Genomic DNA, 27,869 nt, shown 5'->3' on the forward strand with positions numbered 1-27,869 from the left:
AATGTTTCCTTTTTAAATTAGTATTTTATTTATAGGGATAAAACTAAAGATTAGCATCTCCGTTATTTAAAAAACTCCAAAATGAGATAAGAAAATCATTAAGACATCAATAAGTAAATAGACAAGGGCTATAAAGAGATTATTCAATTAGTAGTTTTATAATCAATGTGTGTATGTGGAAAATAACCTCACTAGTTAACATGCAAAAAGGTAAAACTACAGTGATAAACCCTTTTACATTTTAAAATAATAGCAATAAATAGAACTAGTAAAGATGTGAAATTTTATTCTGTACTAATTCTGGACCATATTATTCATAGGTTTACTTCTTTTTGATCAATGTATATTAGTTTCATATTCTGCTCTTTTCATAAATAATTTGAAAATAATATTTGTTATTATATCTGTTGGTTACAAAGCATTCTATACAATTGCTTTGTCCAAAGTTCCCTAACTTGCCCCCATTTATAAAAATATATATAGATGCGCCCATTTTCAGTTGACTCTATATAGTGGTATAATGGAACAAAAACCATATATATGCACATATATCTTTGGGGGAAGGAAGGGATGGCAAGCAATAAGAGTTATTCCTACAGGAAAAAATATTTCAATGCTGGCAAGGTGGATTTAATAGATTGAAAGCATGATGATATTTTGACTCATGAAAAAAGCATGTTGCCACATTGCCTCAAAAAATAATATAGTTGACCACTTCCTCTTTCTAGAGAAGCTTTTATGCTTGGTTTTTCATGGCACCATACTCTCCTCGTTTTCTTCCTACCTCACTTGGATTTCCTTTTCCTTTTCCTCTAAATAGTTATCAAGCCTTGGCATGTCCTCTTATGTCCTTGAGTCTCCTCACTTCTCTCACTAGATCATCTCATTCTAATGTCATCTTTAAATATCATCCATATACCGATGGCTTATATATTTATATCCTAATCCCTGACTTCTTCCTGAGATCCAGACGCACATTTACAACCTACCTGGAATCTTGACTTGAATGTCTAGTAGACATCTCAAACTTAAAGCTGAAACACCACTCCTGATTTTCTTCCCCAAATCTGTTTCTCCAATAGGTTTTATTTTATTATTATTATTATTTTTAATGTTGGGAATTGACACCAAACACACTCTAATTCCCTTAAGCCAAAATATCTGGAAGCCATTCTTTTTTATTTTTCTTTTTAATTTATTTTTGGCCACACATTCTTTTTTTTTTTTTTTAACATCTTTATTGGAGTATAATTTCTTTACAATGGTGTGTTAGTTTCTGCTTTATAACAAAGTGAATCAGTTATACATATACATATGTTCCCATATCTCTTCCCTCTTGCATTTCCCTGCCTCCCACCCTCCCTATCCCACGCCTCTAGGTGGTCACAAAGCACAGAGCTGATCTCCCTGTGCTATGCGGTTGCTTCCCACTAGCTATCTATTTTACGTTTTGGCCACACATTCTTGATTCTTCTTTTCCCTTACCATTGCCACCACTAGCCCTCACCGTAAAGTCCCGCCCAGCAGCATGTTTTCTAAGCATGTTGCCAGGTATATGAATGCCAAAATTCTTTACTAGAACAGATTTCTGTAGTTACAGTAGATATTTACTGAAAAAGCCTGTTATAGTACTGTACACCTTCATAAGGATAAAAAGAATTCTAAGCATGAATTGGGAACGACATAATGACTGCTGCCATCCAGGAACTGAGGTTAGGATTGAAATAAAAATTATGCACAGGAAGTGCTGACCTAAGAGGAGGAAGGCACTTATTATGCATGAGTTATGGGGAAGATCAGAGAACTCATAAAATACATTTGAATGTGATCTAAAGGATATGTTTACTATACTTAACTATATTGATCTTGAGCATAATCCCTTTGCATCTTCTCTCTAAAAAAAATAGAACTTTAGTTTAGCAGAGAAAGTCTCTGTAACCTATGTTTTCAAACATTTGGAAATGCTCCATCCTAGTCTGAGCCTGAGTATACAGATTTGGAAAGTGGAGATATAAGTCAATTTTCCACTTCAAGTCAGCAGATATATCTGTCTCAATTATCATGATATGTCACTGGAAAATGGCCTCATCTTTCTGTACTTTCATGTGGACCTAGTTTAAAAATCATTGCATATACAATAAGATATTTCCCTTGTGTCATTGCATAGACCAGCTTTGCATTGTGCGAGCGTCATTGTACATATAAAATTTGCATCCATCAGTTGACTGTCACTGTACCCACCACAGACAATTTTACATACAGTTCTGCATATATTATTTGCATATATCATTGACGTGATTGCATGTACAATAACAGATTTTGTTAATGCACAGGCAGTATGTGCATTTCCTTTTGCAGTTCTGCATTTCTTCCAGTGATCTCTTTTATGGCAAAGCCTCTGCCCCAGAAAATAATGAGGCTTCAATAAAGAGATCCCTGAGGCAGATGGCAGGGATATATTATTTGCATCCTGAATTATTTTGTTAATAAACAATAAACTATATTTAGTTACCAGTGAGAATATTTCCATTTTGTAAATGTGCCTCTGGCCTTTATTCTTTAAGTGAAGGAAACAATAATAAATAACCAAACCTTATTTTGTATAAAATTCTAGCTGGAGCCTAGGTTTTAATGATATACATGAGAATCAATTTTGAAATTCACTTAATTTTAGCCACTTAGCTAAAAGCTGCTACAGAACTTAAAGGAATTTCCTACTGTGATGAGTTACATCTGAATTCTTTAAACTTTCACTTTGAATTGTGCTTCCTCTCAGTCAAGTCTCCTGGGCACCTCTGGAGCAGACCAATGCCAAGATCCCCCATCCCTCGTGGAACAACTGAGAAGGTCCTTGCTCATTTCCAGCTCAGCAAAATACGCTGTCCACTCACTCTCCTGACCCCTGTTGGCTGATTGCTTCCTGACATGTTGGGCCGTGCTAATGCATGAGGAATAACTGTAGACCAAGCAAAACTTGCTAAAGTGGAATTCTAGACAACTACTCCATTCCTAGTTTTGTCCACTTTGAGTGCTAGAGTTTTGATACAGTCCAAGGTCCTTTTGAAGATAATGGCTAAAGATTTAATTTATGAAGATTTAATTGATAACAGCAACCAAATGATTTTTTTTAAATGAAGAAACACATATTCTTGAGTGAGAACACACTAATATGAAGCCAAGAATAATATTTAGAATAAATATAGTGAGTGCAATGGCAAAAATTCCCATTCCTCTTCATCGAAAATACAATGTAAATCACTAGTATTATTCAAAAATTATTTTTTATTACAGATCCATTTATATTTGTCTTTCATGATCTATGCCTTTCTTGCATAGATCCTTGGGCCCAAGATTTTTGCCGTCTTGTTTCGGGGCTTTTACTTCCAGAATGTCATTTATTTATCAGTTTGTCCATTCATATATTCACTTATAATTTAATTACTTATTGCATTCATTTATTTAACATGTATTTATTTAGTGTCTTTATTCTCATGTCTAGGGAACCATACTTGGTGGTGGTTATTAAATGATAAATAAAACTCAATCCTTGACTTGAAAAAGTTGGTTATCCTGAGTTTACTTATGCACTTGTTCAGGATTTGTTTGGAGTTGCATGACTTAATTGATTTCTGCAGCTATATCCGTCTTTCAGTCTTCCCTGTAAATAGAGGTCAGATATATTTGATAACCTAAAGATGCATGTTTGAGCTCTGAAGCCCTTTTTAACCTATAAACTTATCTCCTTCACCTGCATCAAACAATTTTTTGTGAGCTGCACAGAGAACAGTGTTTTTACTTTTCTTATCACAAAGAATAACATCTTGGGAATGATGACATTTTCTGAACAATGCCAGCGAATGTGCATTTGACCGGTTGGCAAATCGTTTCTAATTAATCATGTTGTTTTCAAAATTCCGTAGACTTTAATAGGAATGCATGCCAGAGATGAAGTAAACAGTAGATCTACTAACATAAAATTGACCTCTTGCCCACATGTATCAATACAAGGTGAAGTTCTTCAGCATTTCTTACAGGTGAGGATCAAATAGCAGCTTCCTAGCAGGTGCAAAGAAGAAACATGACTTCACTGACCCTGACTTTGTGGTATTTTAATTTGTCTTTATTTTTTTCAAACGAGACCTCATTTCTATGCACATTAAAAGTATATTAGGTATCTCGTTTTCCCAGTAATAAAATGCTTATTAAATAAAGAATATTCTTGTACATTTTCCAAATAAATAGATTGTATCCTCAAGTATAAAAAAAGTCAAATAAAAATTGCTTATTGAAAAATTATTTTTAAAAATTCTTAATGGCCGGCCTATAGAAGTACTCTGTAAATAATTGCTGAATGAGTGAACCAGGAGAATTATTCATAGTAAAAATGGAAATGACCAGATTCTTTTTAATAATAAAAGTTATATATAGTCAAATGTTACTTAGCAATGGTATAAGTAACATCTCCCCTGTTGTTAATAAAATAGATCGACCAAAACTTGGATCATAACTGTTAGTTTAAAGGCAATAAGAAATTTAAAACAGCTTGATAAAAAATTCAACATAATAGTTTGTATTTCATTTCAACTTTCTTTATAAATGAAATTAATGGACATTGAGTCTAATCTCCCTGCCTATGTAAAATTCCCCTATAAAGAAATTCTTATTATGCAGCTTTCACTTGAGTATCCCCAGTAATGGAAAGGTCACTACTTCTTGTGATAATCCATTCTACTGCTGGTGTTATTTTGATGTTTTTTAAAATTGTTACATTGAAATCTGACTATTTATAACTTTAACTTTCCTTTCCTAATACCATTACCTGAAATAACACACACAAAGAGTCTGTTTTCTCCCAGTCATAGTATTTCCAGGACATTTAAAAAATAAGATCATACATCATTTACACTATTTGGTAAGTAAATTTAAAAATTATGGTCATAAAGATTTTCTAATCAAATGTAATTATTATTTTTCATTAGACTTGTGTACAAGTTTCACTTTTACATCCTGGCCCAGGCTTGCCTCCTGTGAAGATTTACTCTTTGTGATGAGAATGGAAATTGCTCTGTGTCTTCTATTTAGAACAGAAAGCTGATCAAACTTAATTTTGGGTTCACATTAGTTTCAACTCCTATCTAGCCTTAATGCAGTTTATGCGGCAATACAGTTCTTGTGTGTAGGTTTCATTTTTCTTCTCTCTTACAGCACAATCCTAAGGTAAAAATTGACATTTTCAAAAACAAATTGACATTCTTAAATCAAATATCTTAATATATAATTGACCTACAAAATTCCCTGAAAATATTTTATATTTTTGAAAAGTACATGAAACTAAACTTGCCCTGCAGTGTCTATTTCTCGCAACTCAGATACAGCCTCTGAAGTGATAAATATGTAAATAGAGGCCTCAATAGATGAATGTGCTTTTAATTTTTCCTAATTGCAAGAAATTTACTGATTCTAATGATGCAATTCATATCTGGATATTTTCAACGTTGTAAAGAGACCTCCCTGCAAATTTTCTTAGTGTAGTATGCTGGACGCTTGAAGGAACAATCATATTTAATAAGGAAACTTTTGTTCTCCCAGCAAAGTATTTGTTTCAGATTTCTTAAAATCAGTTTGATATTCAATTTTCTTTTTTTTTTTTAAATTCCTGACTGCGTTGGGTCTTCGTTGCTGCACACGGGCTTTCTCTAGTTGTGGCGAGCGGGGGCTACTCTTTGTTGTGGCGCGCTGGCTTCTCATTGTGGCGGCTTCTCTAGTTGTGGAGCACGGGCTCTAGGCACGCGGGCTTCAGTAGTTGTGGCTCGCGGGCTCTAGAGTGCAGGCTCAGTAGTTGTGGCGCACAGGCTTAGTTGCTCCGCGGCATGTGGGAACTTCCCGGACCAGGGCTCGAACCCGTGTCCCCTGAATGGGCAGGCGGATTCTTAACTGTGCCACCGGGGAAGTCCCCAATTTTCTTCCTTGGTCAAATTCCAAAATGAAAAGAATTTATGGTATTATGAGTAATCTGTGGACAGACAAATATAATTGAGAGTATTGAGTTAAAAGGTAAAATCTTCATTTAGTTTAAGCAAAATATTAATTTCAAAAAGATGAGTTAAAAGTAAATAATTTTTCTACATAAAGCATATATACTTTTGGAATGTTTTGTATTGTTACATCACTAGAAACTTTACATCTCTAGTCTTTTAAATAGTAGAAGTTGGAAATTAAGTTATTCCTTCATTTTCTGTTACAAAGCATAAGCGTCTTTGGTCCCTTCAAAGCAATATTGTAAGATTAAGTCCTCTTATCATTGTAGGTACTCTCTTTGAACATTCTTAGTTTTGTAATTGTTTTTTTGAAAATGTCAAGCCCATGAAGTTGAGCACCTTTTAGATGTTTTATAGAGTATTGTCCTTTTCTGTGAACTACCTGTTAAGGTTCCTTGCCCATTTTTAAAATTGGGTTGTCTGAATGTGTCTTATTGATTTGTGGGACTTGTTTATACACTTTGGATATGAGCATTGTCCTTGTTATATGTTTGGAAATTCCTTCCTGGATATGAGCATTTTCCTTGTTATATGTTTGGAAATACCTTCCTGGATATGAGCATTTTCCTTGTTATATGTTTGGAAATACCTTTCCCCTATCCATGTTAGCCATTTCACCCTCTTATTAGTATCTTTTGATAATAATCTCTAATTTTAACATAATCTAATTTATCCATCTTTTCCTATATAGCTAGTTCTTTTGAGTCCTGTTTAAGAAATCTTTCCCAACCCCAAGAATATAATGTTATTCTCTTAATTCATCTTCTACAAGCTTCAGTGTTCTACTTTTCACAATTAAATCTAAACATTCTTAGCTTGATCTCAGTATAGTATAAGGCAGGGCTACATTTCCCTTTTTTTCATGTGGATATCCATTTGACCCTGAATATATTATTGAAAAAATACCTCCTTTCTCTATTTTCCTATGCTACCTTTGTCACAAATTAAGTGCTGATATACACATGTATACATGTAGTTTTGTTTCAGGGATCTATATTTTGTTTATTTGGCGTATTTGTCTATCCTTGCACGCATAAAATTTTGTCTTAATGTACAGTAGTTTTATAATAAGTCTTGGTATCAACAGAATGAAGGTAGTTATCAAGAAAATGCAAATTAAACCTGCAATGAGCCAGAATGTCTAAACTAAATTTAAAACACAACAACAACAAAAAAGAAGGCTACCTATGCCAAGTTTTGGCAAAGATGTGGAACAGCAGAAACACTTGTGACACTACTGGAGTGTATTGGGCGAGGGGGATAAAAATCAGTTCAACTACTTTGGAAAATTGTTGGCAAAGTAGACTAAATTTTAAAAATACAAACATTTATGGACACACAATTCCACTCCTGGGCATATACCCAACAGAAAAGCACAAAGAGGTGCTGAAAAACATGAACAAAAATGTTGATGGCAGTATTATTCATAACAGCTCCAAACTGGAGATATACACATGTTCAACACTACCCTAGAATAATGGATCAATAAAGAACAGTACATTACACAATGTAGTATTAGGCAGCAAAGAAAATGAAGAGTCTACTGCTAAACACAATGCCATGGATGAATCTCTGGAGCAGTTCACTGGGGAGGAGAGAGGTGACCATGTTCAGAAAAGGACACAGTGAGAACGTCTGTGTCGCTGGCAATGGTCTCCTTATAGATCTGGGTGGTGATTATATGGTTATGTTCATTTTGTGATAATTCCTAATACTAGATGCTTGTGATTTCTTTTTCTATTTATGTGTAAAGCCTTAATTAAAATGTATCAAAATGTTTGAATGCAGTACTGCAAATAGAGTATCATAGTTAGATGCCATAATTTTAACACTGCATTACCCATAAAGTAAATTAAGGTTGCATAATTATTTCTAAGCATTATGCACCTTAATAATGAAGTTGATAATGCATTTGTTCAAAATGTGCATTTTAGGTTATCATTGATGTTAAAACAAATTTTGCTAGGAGAAGCTCAGATTTCCAGCCAGTCAAGAACATTTAACATCATAATTCAGCTAGTTACTGTATTAGGTCTCTTTTCCAGCTTTATGTAATTGACAAATTTCATAAGCATGTCTTCCATGTCTTAGATAATAAAAGTATTAAAAATGACAGTGTACAGAACGAAAGCCTGTGGCATACCATTAGGACCTAGCTTCAAGTTGACGCAGTCCTTAATCAACATATTTGGGGCATGATTATTAACCATTTTTGAATTTACCTAAAACTGCTATGTCCCAGACCACATTTTACTATTTTATACTTATCAGAGATATTGCCAAATGCTTTGCTAAAGTTAACTTGGAGGTACAACGATGAAATTTACTGTCTCCTATTAAACAAGAACGTGATCAAAACAGGAAATCCTTGTAACCCACCAACACCACCCTCAGTATCTCCAACACCCCAGACCATTTCCCTTTTATTCTAAATGTTCATAATCCACACACCTGACTTTAAAGAAGAGCCTTCTTGTCTATTTTTTTTCTAAGTCCTTTGTTTTGAAAATTTATGTTCTGTTTGTTTTTTGGAGGGTGTGTTATTGTTTTTTGTTTGTTTTTAGCTACCTTTACTTTTCTGGCAGCTCCTTTGATAAATATTCAAGGAAGCTAACGTTACATTTATGAGTAAAACCAGTCCTTTGAGATATAATCTGAATGTTTCAAAAACTTAAAGCAGCTGTGCTTCTCTCCTTATGTCCTAATTTGTCTCTGGAGGTAATTTCCTGTACTCTGATAAAATCACATCTTTTTTCTTCTGTTTTGTTTCAAAATTAGCTTTTACACTCTTTTATTTTAGAATTGTTTTATTAGTTTATTCCATATTTTAGGAATGATGGTGGCATGGCCGTTTTCCCTTCTCTAGCTCATGACAGACATTAGTTAACGGCCATGGCTCTCTTTTCTGGCTACTTCCAATCAACAAGTGTCTATACTTGGTTGAAGCATATTTATCCTACTTCAGATAGAACTCACAATGCTATCTGGCCTGCAAGTCTCCTTTTCAATTTATTCTTTTCATCTGATACATATTTCTCAACCAGTCATTAAAGGTAGTTCTAGCCTTAATTAAATGTTTTTCTACCTTTTTCTGTTAAATTAGAATCGAGGCTTGTATTCTCTGGTGGTGTTATAACCATCTGCTTCGGCATCAGGTTTATACAGGAACCATTTATCACTGGAAAAGAAACTCCAGGTCCTCTCTTGAACCACACACGAAGTTTCTCTTTGCTCTCAGAAGTACTAATTTACAAATTACAAAGCGGAAATGTCTATCACAATTATAAGCTATCCCTGAGTTTAGAGCGTTGGTTTCATCCATTTCTCCGAGTTCTCTATTATAATTCTTTGCTCAAGTAACCCGAGTAGGGTGGGCATCCAGAATGCAAACACTAGTATCTTTATAGTTCACACACACTCACCCGCACACATGCACACACACATATATGGAGGGAGAGAAATGTGTGTATGTGAGAGAGAGGAAAAAAAGAAGAGAGAGAGAAAGAGAGGGAGGGGTGGAGGGAGGTGAAAGGGGAGAGAGAGAGAGAAAGAGAAAGAGGAAGAAAAAGGGGGTGAGGGAACAGCCTCCTAGTGTTTAGGGAATAGTAGGTGTTCTATGTAAGTACATATCTTTCAAGTCACTGTAACAATTTATTAGTTATCTAATTTGGTTCTATTATTTCTAGATAAGAGTTATTCTTAAATCATCTTAGAAGCTAAGAGTTTATGAATGTTCAGTATCTCCACCTCCTTTACCTCCTCTTCTACTTTCCACTCAAAGCTCAAAGCTCAAAGGTAGTTCCTTTGAGCTACCGCAGTATCCACCGGGAACACTTTTGCCCTCTTTCTTATACTCTCCATGATATATTGGGGGAGCCCTGCTGCTCTCTTATATACCATTTCCTGAGGTTTTTGTCATGAAAGAGGTATCATTCTTAATCCTTGGATCAATAGAGGTTACACATGTCACAAGCCCAATGAACAAAGTAATCAACCTCCCCAAATTACATTGCTAGAGAGATCAAAGAGAAACAAGAAACTTCTCATCCATCTTTCCACAATGTTCCTCATGAAAGCCTGACATTTGCCCTCTCATTGAGGCTAGTCACTATTCTCTCCACATATCCTTCTGCTAAGGAATAAGCTTTGACTTACATTTTCATTGCTTTTAGATTTTTTGCTTCCCTTAAAGTTGACAATACATTCTTTTTTTATAGTAATGAGATAAATGGGATTAAGTAGCTGTATGTTAATTGTTTCCTTATTGAAAAATTGTAATGTAGCAAAAAATGAGTAACTTAAGAAAATTTATTCTGGATTCTTTTTTTTTTTTTTGGAAAAACTAGTTAGGGGAAATATTCTAAATTTCATCAATCAACTGCACATATTTTTCTCATTTTATTCACAGTAATATTTGCTTGTTTACTTCAATGACCAAATCACCTTTTTAATAATGCACAGATAGAACTTTATGTGCAGTTGGGTATAGAATTTTTCCAAAGTTGGGAATTATATATCTAACAGATAAGAAAATATATTTATGATCTCTTGATGACTAGGTATATTGTCCATCTATGGCTTCTCCAAAATTTTACAGAATTCTCGGTAAAATAGACATGTGGATGATATATGAATATTGGAAATATTAGATGCTACAATAGGAAAACAAAACAGCATAAAAATAACAAAGTACAAAGCAGGGGCAACTAACCCATATTGTCAGTGAGCAGATTATAAGCAAAGTGGCTCCAAGAAAATATTGTGAACTGGATTTCCCAGGATACAAATTCTGAAATGGAGAAGAGCATGTAGGAAATTTTTTAGGGAGTACCTTCAGGATGAAAACCTGTGGCAGAGAAGGGAAGGAAGCAGAAATAGGCAGAGGAAGTAGTTGAAATGCAATGCAATCTCAATGGAAGTTTCAACTAATTCCTCAGGGACCTCTGAGACTGTAGTGACCCTCAATAGTTTTCCCAAGTTGGGGCAAGGGTACTGGCCCTTTATATCCCCATCCTTGCATCTGTACAGACCTAGGAAGGGATGTGACCTTGTGTAAAATGCCTCTTTTTTTAACCAAGGAAATTCCTGAAGGGGAATTACAGCTAACTACTGTGTTCTGACAGCACTTTAAATATCTGAAAGAATAAGTCCTCCAGTCATAAAGGAGAACCAAAATGGCATATCACAGCATTCACTGCAGAGGTGATGTTTGGAGTGAACTTGCTGATCCTTGAAGGAAAAATAATAATTCCCCAGGATAAGTTGAGGGAGGATTTGTGTAGGTATAGAGGGTGTGTTCCAGGCATGTCTTTTGTGTGTGAAGGCGTGGGCCATTTATTTCTGGAGGCAATGAGGATCAATTGAAAAGTATTGGTCTGGGAGTAAATATGATTAGATTTGTATTTTAGAAACATCATTCTTGTAGAAGTGTGGTTTGAAGAAATAGGAGAATGAATGAAGACTGAGAAAGTAGTTATGAGGTAGTTATACACACTTTCTATAGAAAGCATGTATGTAGACTAAATATATACACACACATTATACACATAAATCTTTTAAAAATGTTTTGGAAGTATAATTTAGATATAGTAAAATGGGCAGATTTTTAAATTTCCTCTCTTTTCAGAAGTTGATCTTGGGCAGAGGTTGACACATTACAGCCCTCCAGCCAGCCCCCCGTCTTTATTAATAAGGTTTTATTGGAACTCAGCCACACTCTCATTTCTGGATCTTCTATGGCTGCTTCGTGCTACGACAGCAGAGTTTAGTAGTTATAAGAGAGGTAGCGTGGTCTGCAAAGCCTAAAATATTCAGTGTCTAACCCCTTACAGAAAACGTGTGCAAACCCTTGATCTAGGGTTTAATGCTTCAGGTAATACTGTATCACTTCAAATGTAGCGTAAGGAACTCAGTACGGTATATTTATTTCTTGCTTCCTACCCTTTGTGCTATTGTAGTCATACATTTTACTTCTACATCTGTTATAAACCCTCTAATTCATTGTTACTATTTTTGTTCTAAACACTCAATTATCTTATACAGAAATTTTAAAACATGAACAAATATTTTATATTTAGTGACATGTTTACCATTTTCAGCATTTATTTCTTCATGTACACGTGAATTTCCGTATGGCCGATTTTCCTTGAAGCTAAAAATTTTACATTTCTTATACAGCATACCTATTGATGATGAATTCTCTCAGCGTTTGTCCTAAACATCGTTATGTTACTTTCATGTTTAAAGGATATTTTTGCTGGATGTAGAATTTTACATTGACACTTTCTTTTTCTTCTCATCATTTCAGAAATGTTGTTCCCTTGTTCACTGGCTTGCATCGCTGTTGTTGAGATGTTATTGCCCTCTGAACAGTTTTAAGATTTTCTCTTTGGCATTGTTTTTTTATCAGTTCTTTATGATGTGCCTTGGTGTGTTTTTCTTTGTATTTACCCTGCTTGGAGTTCAATGAATTTCTCAGATATTTGGGTTCTTATTTTTCAACTATTATTTCTTGAGATGTATCTTTTTCTGCCTCAGTCTCTACCCTTTCTGCTTTTCTTACTCCATTTGCATGATTGTTAAGATATTTAATGTTATCCTACAGGTTACTGAAGTGTTGTTCATTTTTAAGCCTTTTTACCCCATCTGAGCTTTGGTTTGAAGGGTTTGTATGGACCTGTATTTAAGTATACTAATGTTTTCTTCTCAGTTTCTAATTTGCTGTTAAGCCCATCCAGTAAATGTTTTATTTTCAGGTATAATTTTTAGTTCAAAAATTTCCATTTTGCTCTCTTTTGTTGTTTCTTTTCTCCATTAAGGTTTCATATTTGTTTCATCAGTATCTATATGTTCTTGTTCAAATATGGAAGAAATTTATAATCTTTGTTTTAAGGTCCTGATCTGCTCATTTCATCATCTCTGTCATCTTTCTGTCTATTTCTATTGACCGACTTTTCTCTGGGTATGAGTCACATTTTCCTGCTTCCCCAAATATCTAATATTTTAAAAAATTTTGTACTGGACATTATGTATTCTATTTTGTTGTTTCTTTCATGTTTTCTTGAAAGTTTCATGAAAAGTAAACTCTCATGGTCTTCCTTAATGGAGTGTTGAGTTTCATTCAACCGAGGAGTTAAGTTATTTGTGAGTCAGATTGATCTTTTTTCAGGCTTGTTACCAACCTTTGTTCAGATGTGTCCACAGTAGGGTTAGAATTAGAATCCTTATTTAGGATTAACTTATTCTACTCCCTTTCTGAGATCTCTACTGAATGCCTAGGTTTGTTCAAGTTCTCTCAATCTTGTCCAGTCTGAAATCAGACTACTTTCAGCCCTGTGCAGCCTCTGACTGTTGTTCATTTCAGATCTCCCCTTACCTGGTCTAGTGGAGTCTTGGTCTGCAAATACACAACATAGTATTCATTCAGAGTCTGAACTGCAGAGACTCACTGGCGACCCTATGTACATTTCCAGAGCCCCTTCTCTGCACAGCTGCCCCCTCCCTGGTACTCTGTCCTATAAATTCCAGGTTCCTCAGGAGCTTTGATTCTGATCTGTCTCCATCTCAGTGATGCTGCTTTGCCTGTTTGGAATAGTCTTCCATGTGCCGGGATCTGGAAAGTGAACCAGGCAGAAAGCCAGGAAGCTGGCAGGGCTCACCTCATTTGTTTATCTTCTCTCATGGATCAGGGTCCAATACTCTCTCTTGTCCAATCTCTTAAAAGGGTAATTGTATACATTTTGTCAGTTTTGTAATTTTTTGTGGTGGGAGAGCTATTCTGTCATGGCTGAAAGCAGAAGTAAGCCATATAAACATCATGAAATGAATGATATATCAGTGATGATTTACAAAATGATCTTTATTAGCATACTCTCATAAAATAAATGATTTTATTGTCAGCATTTAAATTCCTTACTTGAAAAGTGATGCACATGTTTTGATATACTGTATATTGGATAATTTGTTAAATATTTTTCTATTATTTACTCCCATTAGTAACAAAACTTACTCAAAAAATTATATCGCCTCTTAGCACTAAGCATTATGCCATATTTTCTGTAATGTATTTATGTACAACCGTAGTTATTTTACATAGTGCTATAAATTAGGACTCTTTTTGTTCTATGTTAGTGTTATTTTTCTGATAAATGTTTTTTGCATTCTTACTATTTGCCAGTCACTTATTTTATTTTACCAAAAGAAGTTTCACTTCATTTAGTGACTCAAATTATTTTCCTAGAAATGTGTTTATCTAGAGTCATCGGTTGTCTACCTCTTAAGTGTTAGTAAATGTATTGCCTGATTTACTATATATCTTAGTTCTCAGGAGTCCAAGGGCTTAATGCAATATTAGGCCTCATCTTGAGAACTACTAGCATTCTTTGAACTCTGAACTTTCTAAAGTAAAGTATATTGTAGAGTTGTGTATAATTGCTTTTTGTTTCATTTATGGTCTACTAAAAGATAAACCCTTACACAAGGAAATAATAGATTGTTACATATCTTTTCCTAGTGACTTTTAGTTAAAGAATTCATGGTAAATTGATCAACCCTCAGCCAATTAGACTTCGACATGTACTAATAAGACCTAATTGAGGAATTATGAGGACATTTGCTCAGGAGAAAATGAGCACATAATTACACCATAAGGAGGTTAGAGTATCAATGTTACCCAGCTTTAAGAATATTAGTTGAAGTCCCAGTGGCATCTATGAAGGACACTTCATAATGTATCTGTGAAATATGGTACTACCAAGGCAATTAAAAGATGCAGAATGATCCATTGTCAATTGTAGAAGTTCAACATTAAATACCTATTTCCCCCTCTTGTCTCTACCTTATTCAGGTGCTGGCGGATGGTCTCCATCAGACAGTGACCATTATCAATGGCTTCAGGTTGACTTTGGCAATCGAAAGCAGATCAGTGCCATAGCAACCCAAGGAAGATACAGCAGCTCAGACTGGGTGACCCAATACCGCATGCTCTACAGCGACACAGGGAGAAATTGGAAACCCTACCATCAAGATGGGAATATCTGGGTGAGTCATTGTCAGAAACGCAAAGACGTAGAATTGAGTTGCAGATATTTGAAAATGCTAGCAGACTCCCGTGTGTCCTAGGGCTGGGGAGCAGCTACCCGGCTCCTCCCAGCCCTGGTGCAGCCTGGGGAAAGGCTTGGGAGTAGCCTGGTAGGAGGTTCATCTTGCTATTTTTGTTTCTTTGTGTTTGTGTCCTCTGGTACTTGCTAAGAGAGAAAAGAAATATGAGCAAAGCAAAAGAAGGTGGGAAAATGAGTCCAATCCCCAGTATGCCCTACCCTGCCCCACCCCGTGCCTTTCCTTAGTGGTGGAAAACCCTTATATTGTAAAGTCAATGTGTCCGCTCCCCCAAACTCTGGTGTATTTCACAGAAAACAAAACCACCCAATAAAACTGTGCTGAAACCTGAACAAAAAAAGAAAAGTATCTGGTAAATAATGTAATGATGATAGAACACTAGAATTCTTTAAGCACAATATTTCAAGTAACTATATTTTTGTCTGTAGAGCAGATCTGCCTTGGTACACATTGTATGCAAATTCTGAACTGTGAATTAAGCAAATAGAATGAAAAAAAAAATTCTCCTGACTTAGGTTTCCATTTCTTATATCTGCTCACACTTATTTGCCTCAGACTGTTTCTGTTGAAGATATTTAATTAAATCTTTAAAGGGCAACAGGTAAGAAGATCTATTGCCAACAGGGATTAGAGGAGCTGATGGACACAGGGCAGGGGAACTGTGGACTCTGAAACCGTTCACTTCCTGCTGGAAGCCAGCCCCAGTCCGGTTTTCTATTTTGTTTCAATGAGGGCCTGTGTGGATGAAGCACCACTTCTTAGCTACCTATGAAGAGAAAAATAAGGTAGAAAAATAGTTTTCTTTTAAAGAAAAAGCAAATGAAAGACCAGCCATAGCTCTGGAACACATCAGGCACCACGATTAGCATCCCCTCCCCAGTGTTAAACGTTTTAAAATATTACTAGTCCTCACTCTGAGGTGTGTGCATTTGCCAGTATTTATCTATTAAAACCACTGAGAAGCTATTCATTCATTCATTCTTGTTGATTGGAGAAAGTTTCCATAGGCTGCAGTTTCTATTCAAGGTTTAGGGCAGCAGGTCTCAATCTGGGCTATCCATTTGAGTCACCTGAGAAGAATTTGAAGTATATGGATTCCCAGACCAATTAAATCAGAATCATGTAAGTAGAATTTATATTAATGACACTGATATTTTTCGAAACAGAGATCTTCAATTTGAGTAAACTATTGAAATTATGAAGAAATAATTTAGAGGAGTAGGAACAGTGATTTGTGGTAAGAAAAGAACATTCTCATATTACAGTAGTAGTTTAACTTTTTTTTTTTTTTTAAACTTTGGGTTTATTTATTTATTTACGGTTGTGTTGAGTCTTCGTTTCTGTGCGAGGGCTTTCTCTAGTTGCAGCAAGTGGGGGCCATTCTTCACCGCGGTGCACAGGCCTCTCATTATCGCGGCCTCTCTTGTTGCGGAGCACAGGCTCCAGACACGCAGGGCTCAGTAGTTGTGGCTCACGGGCCCAGTTGCTCCGCGCCATGTGGGATCTTCCCAGACCAGGGCTCGAACCCGTGTCCCCTGCATTGGCAGGCAGATTCTCAACCACTGCGCCACCAGGGAAGCCCTACAGTAGTAGTTTAAACCCCTATTACAGATTATAGGCACTTTATCCTTTTATTAGGAGAGAAAAGTATAAAGTTTAATCCATTTACTCTTAAAATTATTTAAATTAAATTGGAAAGTTGTGTATATTCAATCAAATATTCACACCATATAAATAAATTATTATAAAATACTAAATGTTGAGGGATCTATTTTAGTTTAATTATTTTAAAAGGCAGCCATAACCAAAATCAAGTAAAACCATCAATACTAAACAAAAAGGAGAAGGAAGGAATGGGAGGAAATTCTTTTTAATTTATGTATTAGACAGAATGCTGGGGATTTTCAACCTGATCAGGGCCCACTCCTAGAGAATTTATATCTTAAAAATCCTCAAGCAATTTTTGTGAGTATGCAGAGTTTAGTGCTCCAAGCTTGGGTAGGTGGTCATTTCCACAGCAGTATCCAGTGATCACAGCTGTCATGTGAGATAAGTTTATAATATCCTGATAATAAAAGGTACATATGACAGAGTAGTCCTTTAGAAGTAACTTCTATTAAGCCATGATTGTATGGCAAGAACATTTGTATATTGGGATGTGTAAATTGTAGGAAGCAAGTAGAGGAGAAAATTTCTCTTTATGGAAAGTCTTCATCTCACAATCAAGATAATTTAAAGTCTCAGGCATAATTTATAGAAAAGTGGTTTTCAACCCTGGATACACAATGGAACCTAGAAAGCTTTAAGACATGGATGTTTGGGCCCTACCTCCAGAGATTTGGAATTAGATGGTCTAGGCGTTGAGATTTTAAAACTCCCCACGTCATTCTAATGTGCAGTCGACATTGAGAACCATATTTTAGATTGGTTTTCAGCCTGTAGCTAAGGTGGGGATAGAGGAGATCAACTGTGAAAAACAATGGTAGAAGAGAAAATTAGAAGGGACCTTCCTTAAAGTTGAGCAGAGAGAGAGACTGACCAAATGACTAACCAAACAACAGACCAAACAACTAACTGGGTGTAGATGAGTGAGGGTCAGATCACAAACTCTTCCAGTAGAGTATTCATTATTTTCTAACTCTCTGTGGTTGCTAACCGGAAATGCAATTAATTACTTGAGTGGCTGCAGCCAGACTCCAAACTATCTTTCAGATTTCTGTTTCTGTAACGTTTTCATCCCACAGTTGAGAGAATGTCAAATCCTCTCCTATCATAATGCACTAAGGTAGTTTATAAAGATGGCTGCTCTAAAGATCATTGCTAAAATGCAGTGATACTAGAGCTTTACTTATCAGACACTTAGAAGTAAGGGAGGGTCCCATTCTGACTAAATACAGAGAGGTAAGCTCAAAGAACTAAGGAGGGTGACTTGGACTCTTCTGGTTTACATAAAATGCCAGTGGTTGAGTCAGGGAGACAAGGTCATTCAGCGAAAATATCACAAATTGTGAAGGTAGGCTACATCCACATACTGGACTCTCAGCCCTTTCTGATGGTGATAAGGGGTGTATTGCTATAGTTTTTTACCTTTCTGGTGTTCATTTTGTTGCTTCCTTTAAAATCATGTATTTCTCATTAAAAATGAGTGCGTGGTGAGCAATGAATGATTATTTCTAGATGAAAATATAGTGAGCTAATTATAAAATTTTAAAAATCAAAACAAATTTGAGACACAAACTAAACATTGTAAAATATACTTAAATGCCAATGAGCCTGCAACATAATTTACATTACTTTAATGATCTATGATAGAAATATTTTAACCCTCGCTAATCTGAAAAATAATCCAGTACTTTGATGTATTCTAAAAGAGATAAAATTTGTTGTTTCCTAAAAGTTCTTCAGTACTTTTGAACTTATGTCTTAACATGCACTAAGTAATTAAAATTTAGGACTTACAAATCTCAACCAAAAATATACTGGGCTTAAGTTTATTAAAAATGGTAATCAAATATCAGACTTTCTTTTACTCCAACTGTTTAATGTAATGTATATTGCACTTAAGAGAGTGAGAGAGTGGCATGGACATATATACACCACCAAATGTAAAATAGATAGCTAGTGGGAAGCAGCCGCATAGCACAGGGAGATCAGCTGGGTGCTTTGTGACCACCTAGAGGAGTGGGATAGGGAGGGTGGGAGGGAGATGCAAGAGGGAGGGGATATGGGGATATATGTATACATATAGCTGATTCACTTTGTTATACAGCAGAAACTAACACACCATTGTAAAGCAATTATACTCCAATAAAGATGATAGAAAAAATAAAATAAAATAAAATAAAATGAAGGCTAGTTAAAAAAAAAAGATTTCTCACATAGATAAGATTGGATAGCTTTTTGATGGATAACACCTTATACAATGTAAAGTTTCAGAGAGTCAAAAGATTTCAAAGTTGATGAAGTTTTAAGGTTGCTTTTCCTATTTTTTCCTAAAATGATTGATTACCTGAGAAGAATGCAAAATAATGTAAGTTCAATCACTTAAATACTGTTTTTAACAAACGTCAATGGTTATTCTTTTTATGATTGTAGAAATGGACAACCATGACCAATTTTATTATAATATTTTTATTAAATGTCCATATGGAGATTCTGAATTCTTTTATGACCATTGGATGATATGTTAAAATAAGTGAGGAATAGGTCATGTAGATAAGAAATTATGACAGTCTCACAAGATTTTAAAGTCATGAGTCTCACTGTGGATGAGAATGGTTCTTGAAAAGACCTCTGAAGAATACTTTAGCTGAATATTTAATACTCCAATATGTGAGTTGCTAAATGTGCTAAACTAGTCAAGCTTGTTATTCCTCTTTGATAATACTAAGCATAATAGACTCCTTTACACTTTATCCTCAATGCCATTTCCTTCTATTTAGAATTTCCTTTCCAATATAAAAGGAAAATGTGTGCAGGTTGGTAAAATTGCCAAAAATTAATTTGCATTTACATATTCCACAAACTCTAATTTGCATACTTTTCAAGGTATTTTCAGATTTCCTATGTATAATCTGTTAGGGAGAAAGGAAGTATCCTTATATAAGCATTTCTTATCAAAAGTCCATTGAACATTAATTCAATAAGAATTCCAGCGCGTTTTTCTAAGTGGCTGCATTTAGTTTTGCTTAGGTAATTCAATTACTGGTTTTGAATGTAGATATTTGGAGCCAAAATAGGAAACTGGAGTATTAATAGTGAATGCCTTCCTTACATACTATTATTGTTTTTCAGGGTAGTAACATACTACAAATTTACCTGCAATGTAAACACAGTTTTTCTTTCTCTTTTTAAAATAGTCTTTAAAATAGTGAGAATATGCTTATATATTCCTAATTATTTTTTTAAAACTGTTTTAATCCCTTTCATTAATAGTGTCAGAGTGGGATCAGTAATCACTGAATATATTGAAAGGAAAGTCCCACAGAACAGGAATGTTTTATTATATTTAAATTACATAGTTAGATCCTTATCAAGAATATAGAAATATATAATTTTGTATTCTCTAAGCAATATCAAGTAGAGTATTAATTTCCTAGATCTTTAAAAAAACTCAGATCTCTTTGTTGCTTACATGCTCTCCCCAAATACACACACACACACACACACACACACATATATATATATACACACATAAAACTTAATTGTTTCTAACAAATTTGAAACATTTAAAAAATCTGGAAAGCAAGTAGTAGTTAACAGATTAATTTAGTAAATTCTTTGATTTTATGAATATCAAGTCAATAGCTGGAACATGTATTCTCTACTTTTTTTTAACCAAAGAGCCCATCAACCAATATTTGCATAATAAACGTTCCCAAAACATCCTTCTAGGTTAGCCTACCTAGAAGGTAGCCTACCTAGCCTAGGTACTTGGAAAGAGAAAGCCAAGATATGGATTCGAAAGGTCTGAATTCAAGTATCTGGGTTCATTTATTTGGTTTATAAAATCACAGCAGTCCCTTGTGCCTCAAATTCCTAAATTGAGAAATGGGAATGATGCCTTTTGGGAGATTTAAGTGAGATTATGTAAGAAATTTTGTGAACAATAAGGATTTAGAAATGTGTGTCATCAATTGCCAATCTTAGAAGCGTTTTATAAAACTAGTGTAGTATTTGTATTCAGTGACTAGAGTCTGTTATAATTTCCAGATTTGTTAGTCTCCCTGTGTCCTTTCCAGGTCCAGTTGACCTCTGTTTACCCTTATTCATGATTTACAATATCTGAAAATATTGTAGATGAAGGAAACATGACAAAGTAGGAAGTGGAATGTGGACAAATCTCTGGCATATTTTCCGATTCACAAATGGAGCGGCCGTTGCTGGTGCAGTGCAGGCTAGGCTTGTGAGGCACGGCTGGTAGACCTCGCTCTATGCCAAGTGCATTGCAGTGCTTGAAACAAATTGTTACCATAATGATGGCCATGTGTCCAATGGGCCATGTAAAGGGACAGTGTTTAAAAATGAATGGATTATTCTGTCCTATCTTTTCAACCATTTGTTGTAGTGGTTGCACTAATTTTTCAAATCACTTAAAAAAATCTGTTCCAGTTATAGATGTAAAACATAACTGTTTCACAGTTCAATAGTATACTTAAATTCTTTCCAAAAAATCTAGAATTTTTCCTGCATATGACACTGAGGAAGACAACTGTCCCTGTCACTTGCTTATGTATCTTCCATCAGATAATAACAGCCTCTTCTTCACTTAGGACAATAAAAGAATTTTTTCACCAATAGATAGGAATTTCCCTTGCTTGTTTAGGTACACACGTGCATTGTTGCTGTAAACAGACACTTGTGGAAATGGACCAGGCAGGCATATTCAGAATAATTTTATAGACAGTTTATTGAGAAATAAAACATATCAGAGTAATCTGCATTAAACCCTTTCTGAAATGACCCTTGATATAAATAGGGTAAAAAATCTTTAGGAGTTGTATGGAAGAAAATAATTTCCAAGGTGAACTTAGAATAGGCTTCTTATTTCTGTGAAATAGATTTTTCTATTTACACCTCTCTTAGGATAGGTAGTGTTTTTAAAGTCTCATGAATTTTAATAAGTTGAGTGGATAGTCCAGATCCTTTTGCATATACTGTAATGCTTCTACTAGTGAATTTTGATCACCTTTCTAAATACACATTTGTATTGTGAGATTCTCATTTTAAGAGGTCATGAGATTTTTGTCTTGTGTCAATTTGTGAGTCACTCACTATTCTACACGTATACACGCATATAGAACCATTCTAACCAACATGGTTATGTGTTTAGTTTTTTTCCAAAAATTTGGAAGATAAAAATGTTATTAATAATAGTGAATATATTGTTGGCATACATAGTTAGGAAAAGGAAAATGATATAATCTTATAAGTTTTCTTACAGACAATGGAATAACAGTATATAATCCTTCATTCTGTCTAGTGTGTTTTCCATCTATGAGATAAAAGAGGATATATGTAATCATTGTTGTAATTTTTTTAAGTATATTTGATTGCTGGGAGAGCTCTCTGAAAGGGGGAGTGTTGTCATTAAGCATAAGGATATTCTCAGGTGTTTTATTTTACTCTGGACTCAAATAATGGAGATGCTAATATTTTTCTTATCAGATCAAGGTTGGATTTCGGTGACATGAAACTAAATGACTCCAAGCGAATGCAAATTTATATAACATATTGATAGATAGGTACCTACAAATATATTGAATAAATATTTGAAAATAAATATTTTAAATAAATAAATATCAGTTCCCTCATTTAAAGTGCATGTCTCTACTCTGCTCAAGTGATAACTTCGTGGAATTTAGAGGAACACTAGGAGGCCTATAGGGGGGATTTAGAGCACAGTAAACCATGCTGCCTGTGTGACTGTAGCCCCTGAGAGGCAGTGAAAGTAACAGCCCAATGGTACCTTCTGGAATCAGACCACTCAGGCCAGTCGTCATAACTAGGCTACATAGATCTGTGTAACTTTGGGCAGTTTCCTTAACCATTCTATGCTTAAATTTCCTCATCTATAAAATAATAATAATAACTAATACCAGTACCTACTTCACCTACCTCAATAGTACTTATTTCAATACAGGTTATCGGTATTAAATTGATAATTCACATGAAGAGTTTAGAACAATGACTTACTCATATTAACCACTTAATTGCTATTCGACTTTATACATTTGTGACTTCCAGATATATTACCATAGTATTTTATATTGGATTTATTCTTGAAAACTCAAAAGAGCCTGTTACTTTCACTTTACAATAGCTTTTCTCTATTAATGCATTGGGAAGTGCATTATATTACATCTGTGCATCTCAGCCTGAAATGACTAATAACTCGTTTTCAAGTATAATTGAGAATGCAAATTTAATTTATGTCATTTGAATTGTGATCTTATTAATTGTCACATGGAGTCCTATGCATCGCAGTACAAATTGCATCTGGACAGGTCTTTCACATACATTTTTTATTAAACTTCAGTGAAAATATGACCATGATGCTTCCCTTAAATTAGTTTAATGAATTCACTTTTATTAACTTTGGAAATCAAGGAAAATAACCTATTTTTGACTACAGTCCTCCTTCCTATCTTCTTAGGCTAGTTGAAAAGAGTAAGATAAGCAGACTCCAAAACAGACTTCTAAGTGTTCGCGGAAACAGATTCTGCTGGTTAGCCATGGAGGTAGAGAACCTGCAGATAGAGTGTCAGGCCTCCCGGAAGCCAGATGCTCAAAGATGTCTCTACAGCAGCAGCAGGAACATCACCTGGGAGCTTGTTAGAAATGCAGAATCTCAGGGACCCACCACAGACCTTTCAAATCAGAATCTACAGCTTAAAAGCATTCACGTTAAGAACATGGGATTAACATATACACACTACCATACATAAAACATATACTCAACAAGGATTTACTGTCTAGCACAAAAACTATATTCAATATCTTACAATAACTAATGATGGAAAAGAATGAAAGAATTGCATGTATATATATGTGTATATATACATGTACACATATATATGAAAAACCAAATCACTTTGCTATACACCTGAAACTAACACAGTATTGTAAACCGACTATGCTTCAACTTTAAAAATATATATTCACAAGTGATGTGTATACACGTTAGAGTGTGTTGTTTTCAATATTTGAAGAACTCTCGTGAGAAAAAGGACTTAAAATTGGCTCCTGTGTTTCCAAACCAGAAGGCAGATTTGGAAGAATTAAAATTTGCAGTGCAAATTGCAGATAGATCATGAAAAGAGAATCAGCTTTGATAGGCATTTACTGAGGGCTTACAATTTACTGAAGGTTGGAGATAAACACAATTACTGCCTTCTAGGGGCAAAAAAAATGTAGTGGTAATGCTAAATACTTAAATTTATAATTATATTGTATGACTGTATGTGTCCTAATAGATAGAGGATGCACAGGTTGAACACACAAAAACATGCTTCATTCAGAGTGCTCGAGGGTCATGGTCAGTCGCGGCTTCTTCAGGAACTGAGTGTCCTTAGTTACGTAGGCAAGAAATTGGGGATGCAGAGGAAAGTGGGAATGTTCCTAAGTCCAAACGCACACTGCTCGCCTCACGACAGGCCAGTGAATCGAGAGAGAGATGAGGTATTGAGGCAAGGAATAGCAACTTTATTTGGAAAGTCAGCAGAGGGAGAAGATGAGGGGCTAGACTAGTCTCCCAACGAGCCATTGTGCGGGAGTTAGAATTCAGGCTTCTTTTATGCTAAAAGCGGAGGGGGCGTGGCTGGTTGTTGCAGACTTCTTGGTCCCTGAATCCTTTGTTCTTGCAGCTGTCCACTAGGCCAGGGTGCAATGTTCCTATAAACCTCCAACAAGACAAATGTTATTCTCTGTTTTGCAACTTTTTATCTCTATATGAGTGAAAAGTGTTATATCTTTAAAGGTCAAGCCTTGGAGGCAGAGCCTTGACAATGGACTGTCATATGTATTTCAGGCTGTAGGCAACATTCTATTACAAAGGTGCAGAGCCAGCATGACTAAGCACAGGCAAGAGAGCACAAAGATTAGCGCTAAAGGAATAGATCCAATATGGAGTCAGGTTTGTCCTTCTCTGTTACAGGAAGTCATGGCTAGCAGATGAATCTTCTACTGAAATAGGTAGGAATGGATAGAGAGGCTCTGTACATAATCATGTCTCTTTCCCTATTTTCAGATAATATACAAATTGATAAAAAGCTGACTTTTCTTTAGAATTCTGAAATCATATCCTTTAAATCAGTAATGTTTAAGTTATATACTGTGAACTCTCCACCTTTGGAAGAATGTTTGAGTTTATGCAGTCCTCTAGGGCACATCTCACTAATATTCTTAGTACTGAGTTCACTGCCAAGCAAAAAATAGATGTTTAAGAGTGTAGAATTAAATTGAAGTACTTCATTCTGAAGATAAATGGGCTGAAGCTGAAAGATGTGATGTTACTTACATCTGAGCCACAAATCCAGGTATACTGACCCCAATACTCAATATGGAGCCAAATACCTTTCTTTGGTTTAGCAAGAAGTATCATTACTATAATGACCACTTGCTTATTTTGACTAAATGAAAACAATCTGATGGCATATACAATATAGAACAAGAGACTGTGGGCTCTGGAGCTGGGCTTGAAATATCAGAACCCTTTCTAACACTTTGTAACAGTCAACATTTAACCATATTAATCAACATTTTATGGGCCTTAGTCGCTTTAGTTGTAAAAGGGATATAATAGTATCTACCTTATGGGGTTTTGTGAGAATTGGATAGATTAAATTGCTTACAACAATGCGCCATAAATGTAGGCTTATCTTCTTATCTTCCTCTCATTTCACCTCCTCCTAATTATTTATCACTATTATTATTATTAACATCATCATCAATCATAGAACACAATATTAAAAGTGGTTTAAAGATCTCAAGTAAGTAGTTGATAGATCTGTCCTCAAGAAGAATATAATCTAGTTATAATGACAGTTAAAGTCACTCCAATAACTGTAAACAAAAGCCCGGTCATCTTGGGTGACGTTAAGTATGTTTGTGCCCCTGGTGACCGTGAAGATATCTGTACTACGTGTGTCACTTATGCACACAATTTTGCCAGGTAACTAATTTATTCAATGTTGACTTTGAGAAAGAACTAATAGAATGTTAAAACGTCTTGGCAAATAAATTTTGTTTGCTTGAATAAACTTGCTTAATTATAAGCTGTATTATCATTCTGGCAATAAGAAGTTGTGTTGATAGATTGTCTGAACAGTTCACTCAGTTAACGTCAGTGCCTTTTCAGAAGCCTAGAGAAGGAGAAAAGACTTTCTCCCAGAAAAACTAGGTTGTACTTCCAAAAGAAAAGATTATTTGAGATAAGCAATGGGATTTCTCCCATGAACTTCACTGATACATTTTGATGCGACAGCGGGTCTATTGTAATTCCCATTTAAATGGTTTATAGTCATATTAATATGCAGCAGTAGTGAGTGAAATATATGGAAACTCCCTCCCGTGATGTAGCAGAGCCGTTCAAAAAACTCTACCTGTACCAGTTAATAAATAATAACAGTGAACCTTCATTTTTGAGGGTTGATTAAGTGTCTGAGATGCTTTACCTCATTTAATCTGCAAAATAACTGAAATGTGATGATGTGGATTTTATTATTATTAAGCCCATTCTACAAATGCAAAAATTGAGGATTAAAGAAGGCAGTCCATTCCCTGGTACACATGGTGTATGAACAGTGGAGCTGGGATTTGAAACCAGGGCTGTCTAATTAATTTGCCTGTGACCTTCGCCACCATGGCCCTCCTCGGTTCTTCCTTTCACTGTCCACAGAAAACTGGGTGACCACCACATTTTAACTGTAATGGGCTGTACGTATACATGATGGAATGTCATATGTACCAAACGCCAAATCTCCCCAGTGTGATCTCATCTTGACTATTTATATATGCAACAACCCTGGTTCCAAATGAGATAATGTTCTGAGGTCCTGGGGGATGGACTTCCACATATGAATTTTAGGGGGATACAGTTCAACCCATTACACCTAACTGTTAGAAAAGAGCCTTATAAAGTTAGGCCAATAAAACCTATTTGCTACCACTGCAGTGTTGACAGTGTTGTGTACAGTTTGAAGAATAGGGAATGGTTTTATAAGAAAGACGATGGCTTCTAAGAGGAATCGTACATTTGTCCTCATGAACTCAGGAAATATTCCTCGGTCAAACCATGAGAAGTTGGTTGATGACTCTCTGTGTTCATTTATTTACAAGCAAAACTTCAAAGAAAGATTTTCAGAATTATTCTCTCCTAGGTGACAAATGAGCCAAAGATGCTTTTTAAAACCAACTCTTCAACCCACCCCATGAGGAATGTTTGGCCTTTAAAAAATGTCCAAGTTTCTAACCTCACATAGCACTTTATTCTGAATTAAACACCATGTGACACTATGAACATCATTTAATTCTGTAGTCTTTATTAAAAACTGGACTCTAGAAAACATGCATTCTAAACAATATAGACATTTCTTCTCTCAGCAAAGAAAAGAGCTCTCCTGAAGCTAAAACAGCTTTCTCCAGTTGCATCTTGAGATGTAATTGTTCATTTCATTTGGAGTATAAGAGCATCTGTTTGAAAACAGCAGGCTTCATTAGTTAACTTTCACAGTATTCTTCAGAGAAAGTTAAGAAGCACATCCCCTCGCATTTCATATATGAAAGCTAAGTTGCCCAGGGTGAAGGCATTATTCATCCTATGCACAGAGCAAGCACAATTATTCGTTCTATCCGCACAGTGACTGTCCTGTTTGTGTATTTTTCAGTTTTGTTACAGTATACAAAGTGGAAAATAGAGCTGTATGTGATAGCCTAGAGCAACAGAAAAGACTGTGAATTTATCATAAAGTTATTCAGGCTGTTTCCGTTCATCCTGGCACAAACAACTATTTGATAACAGAACTGAAAAAATACAGGAGAAATTTCCTTTCCCTTAGAAGGGATTTTGTGATGTGATATCAGATGATATATACACACAAACACACACACACACACACACAATGGGTTTTTCACAAGACTTATTAAATAAAAAGGTTAGTGTGTACTCAGTATCTATAATTTGACAGTTTTATTCTTGGAATAGTAATAGACAGG

At 35.2% G+C, this 27,869-nt stretch overlaps 2 protein-coding genes across 4 annotated transcripts in view; one reads left to right on the top strand and one right to left on the bottom strand.

Annotated features, from left to right (window-relative positions):
- The window catches only part of CNTNAP2 (contactin associated protein 2), a 2,064,732-nt gene that overhangs the window by 665,849 nt on the left and 1,371,014 nt on the right, over positions 1-27,869 (top strand). For both annotated transcript variants that reach the window (XM_082473843.1, XM_082473842.1), the window contains exon 4: positions 14,884-15,077. In XM_082473843.1, the coding sequence (XP_082329969.1) occupies positions 14,884-15,077 (194 nt within the window). The remainder of the gene's footprint in view (positions 1-14,883; positions 15,078-27,869) is intronic.
- The window catches only part of LOC309666434 (uncharacterized protein), an 817,765-nt gene that overhangs the window by 98,356 nt on the left and 691,540 nt on the right, over positions 1-27,869 (bottom strand). The window lies entirely within an intron of this gene.

This window comes from Balaenoptera physalus (assembly GCF_965194825.1).
Source record: "Balaenoptera physalus genome assembly, chromosome: 8".
NCBI lineage: Eukaryota > Metazoa > Chordata > Mammalia > Artiodactyla > Balaenopteridae > Balaenoptera > Balaenoptera physalus.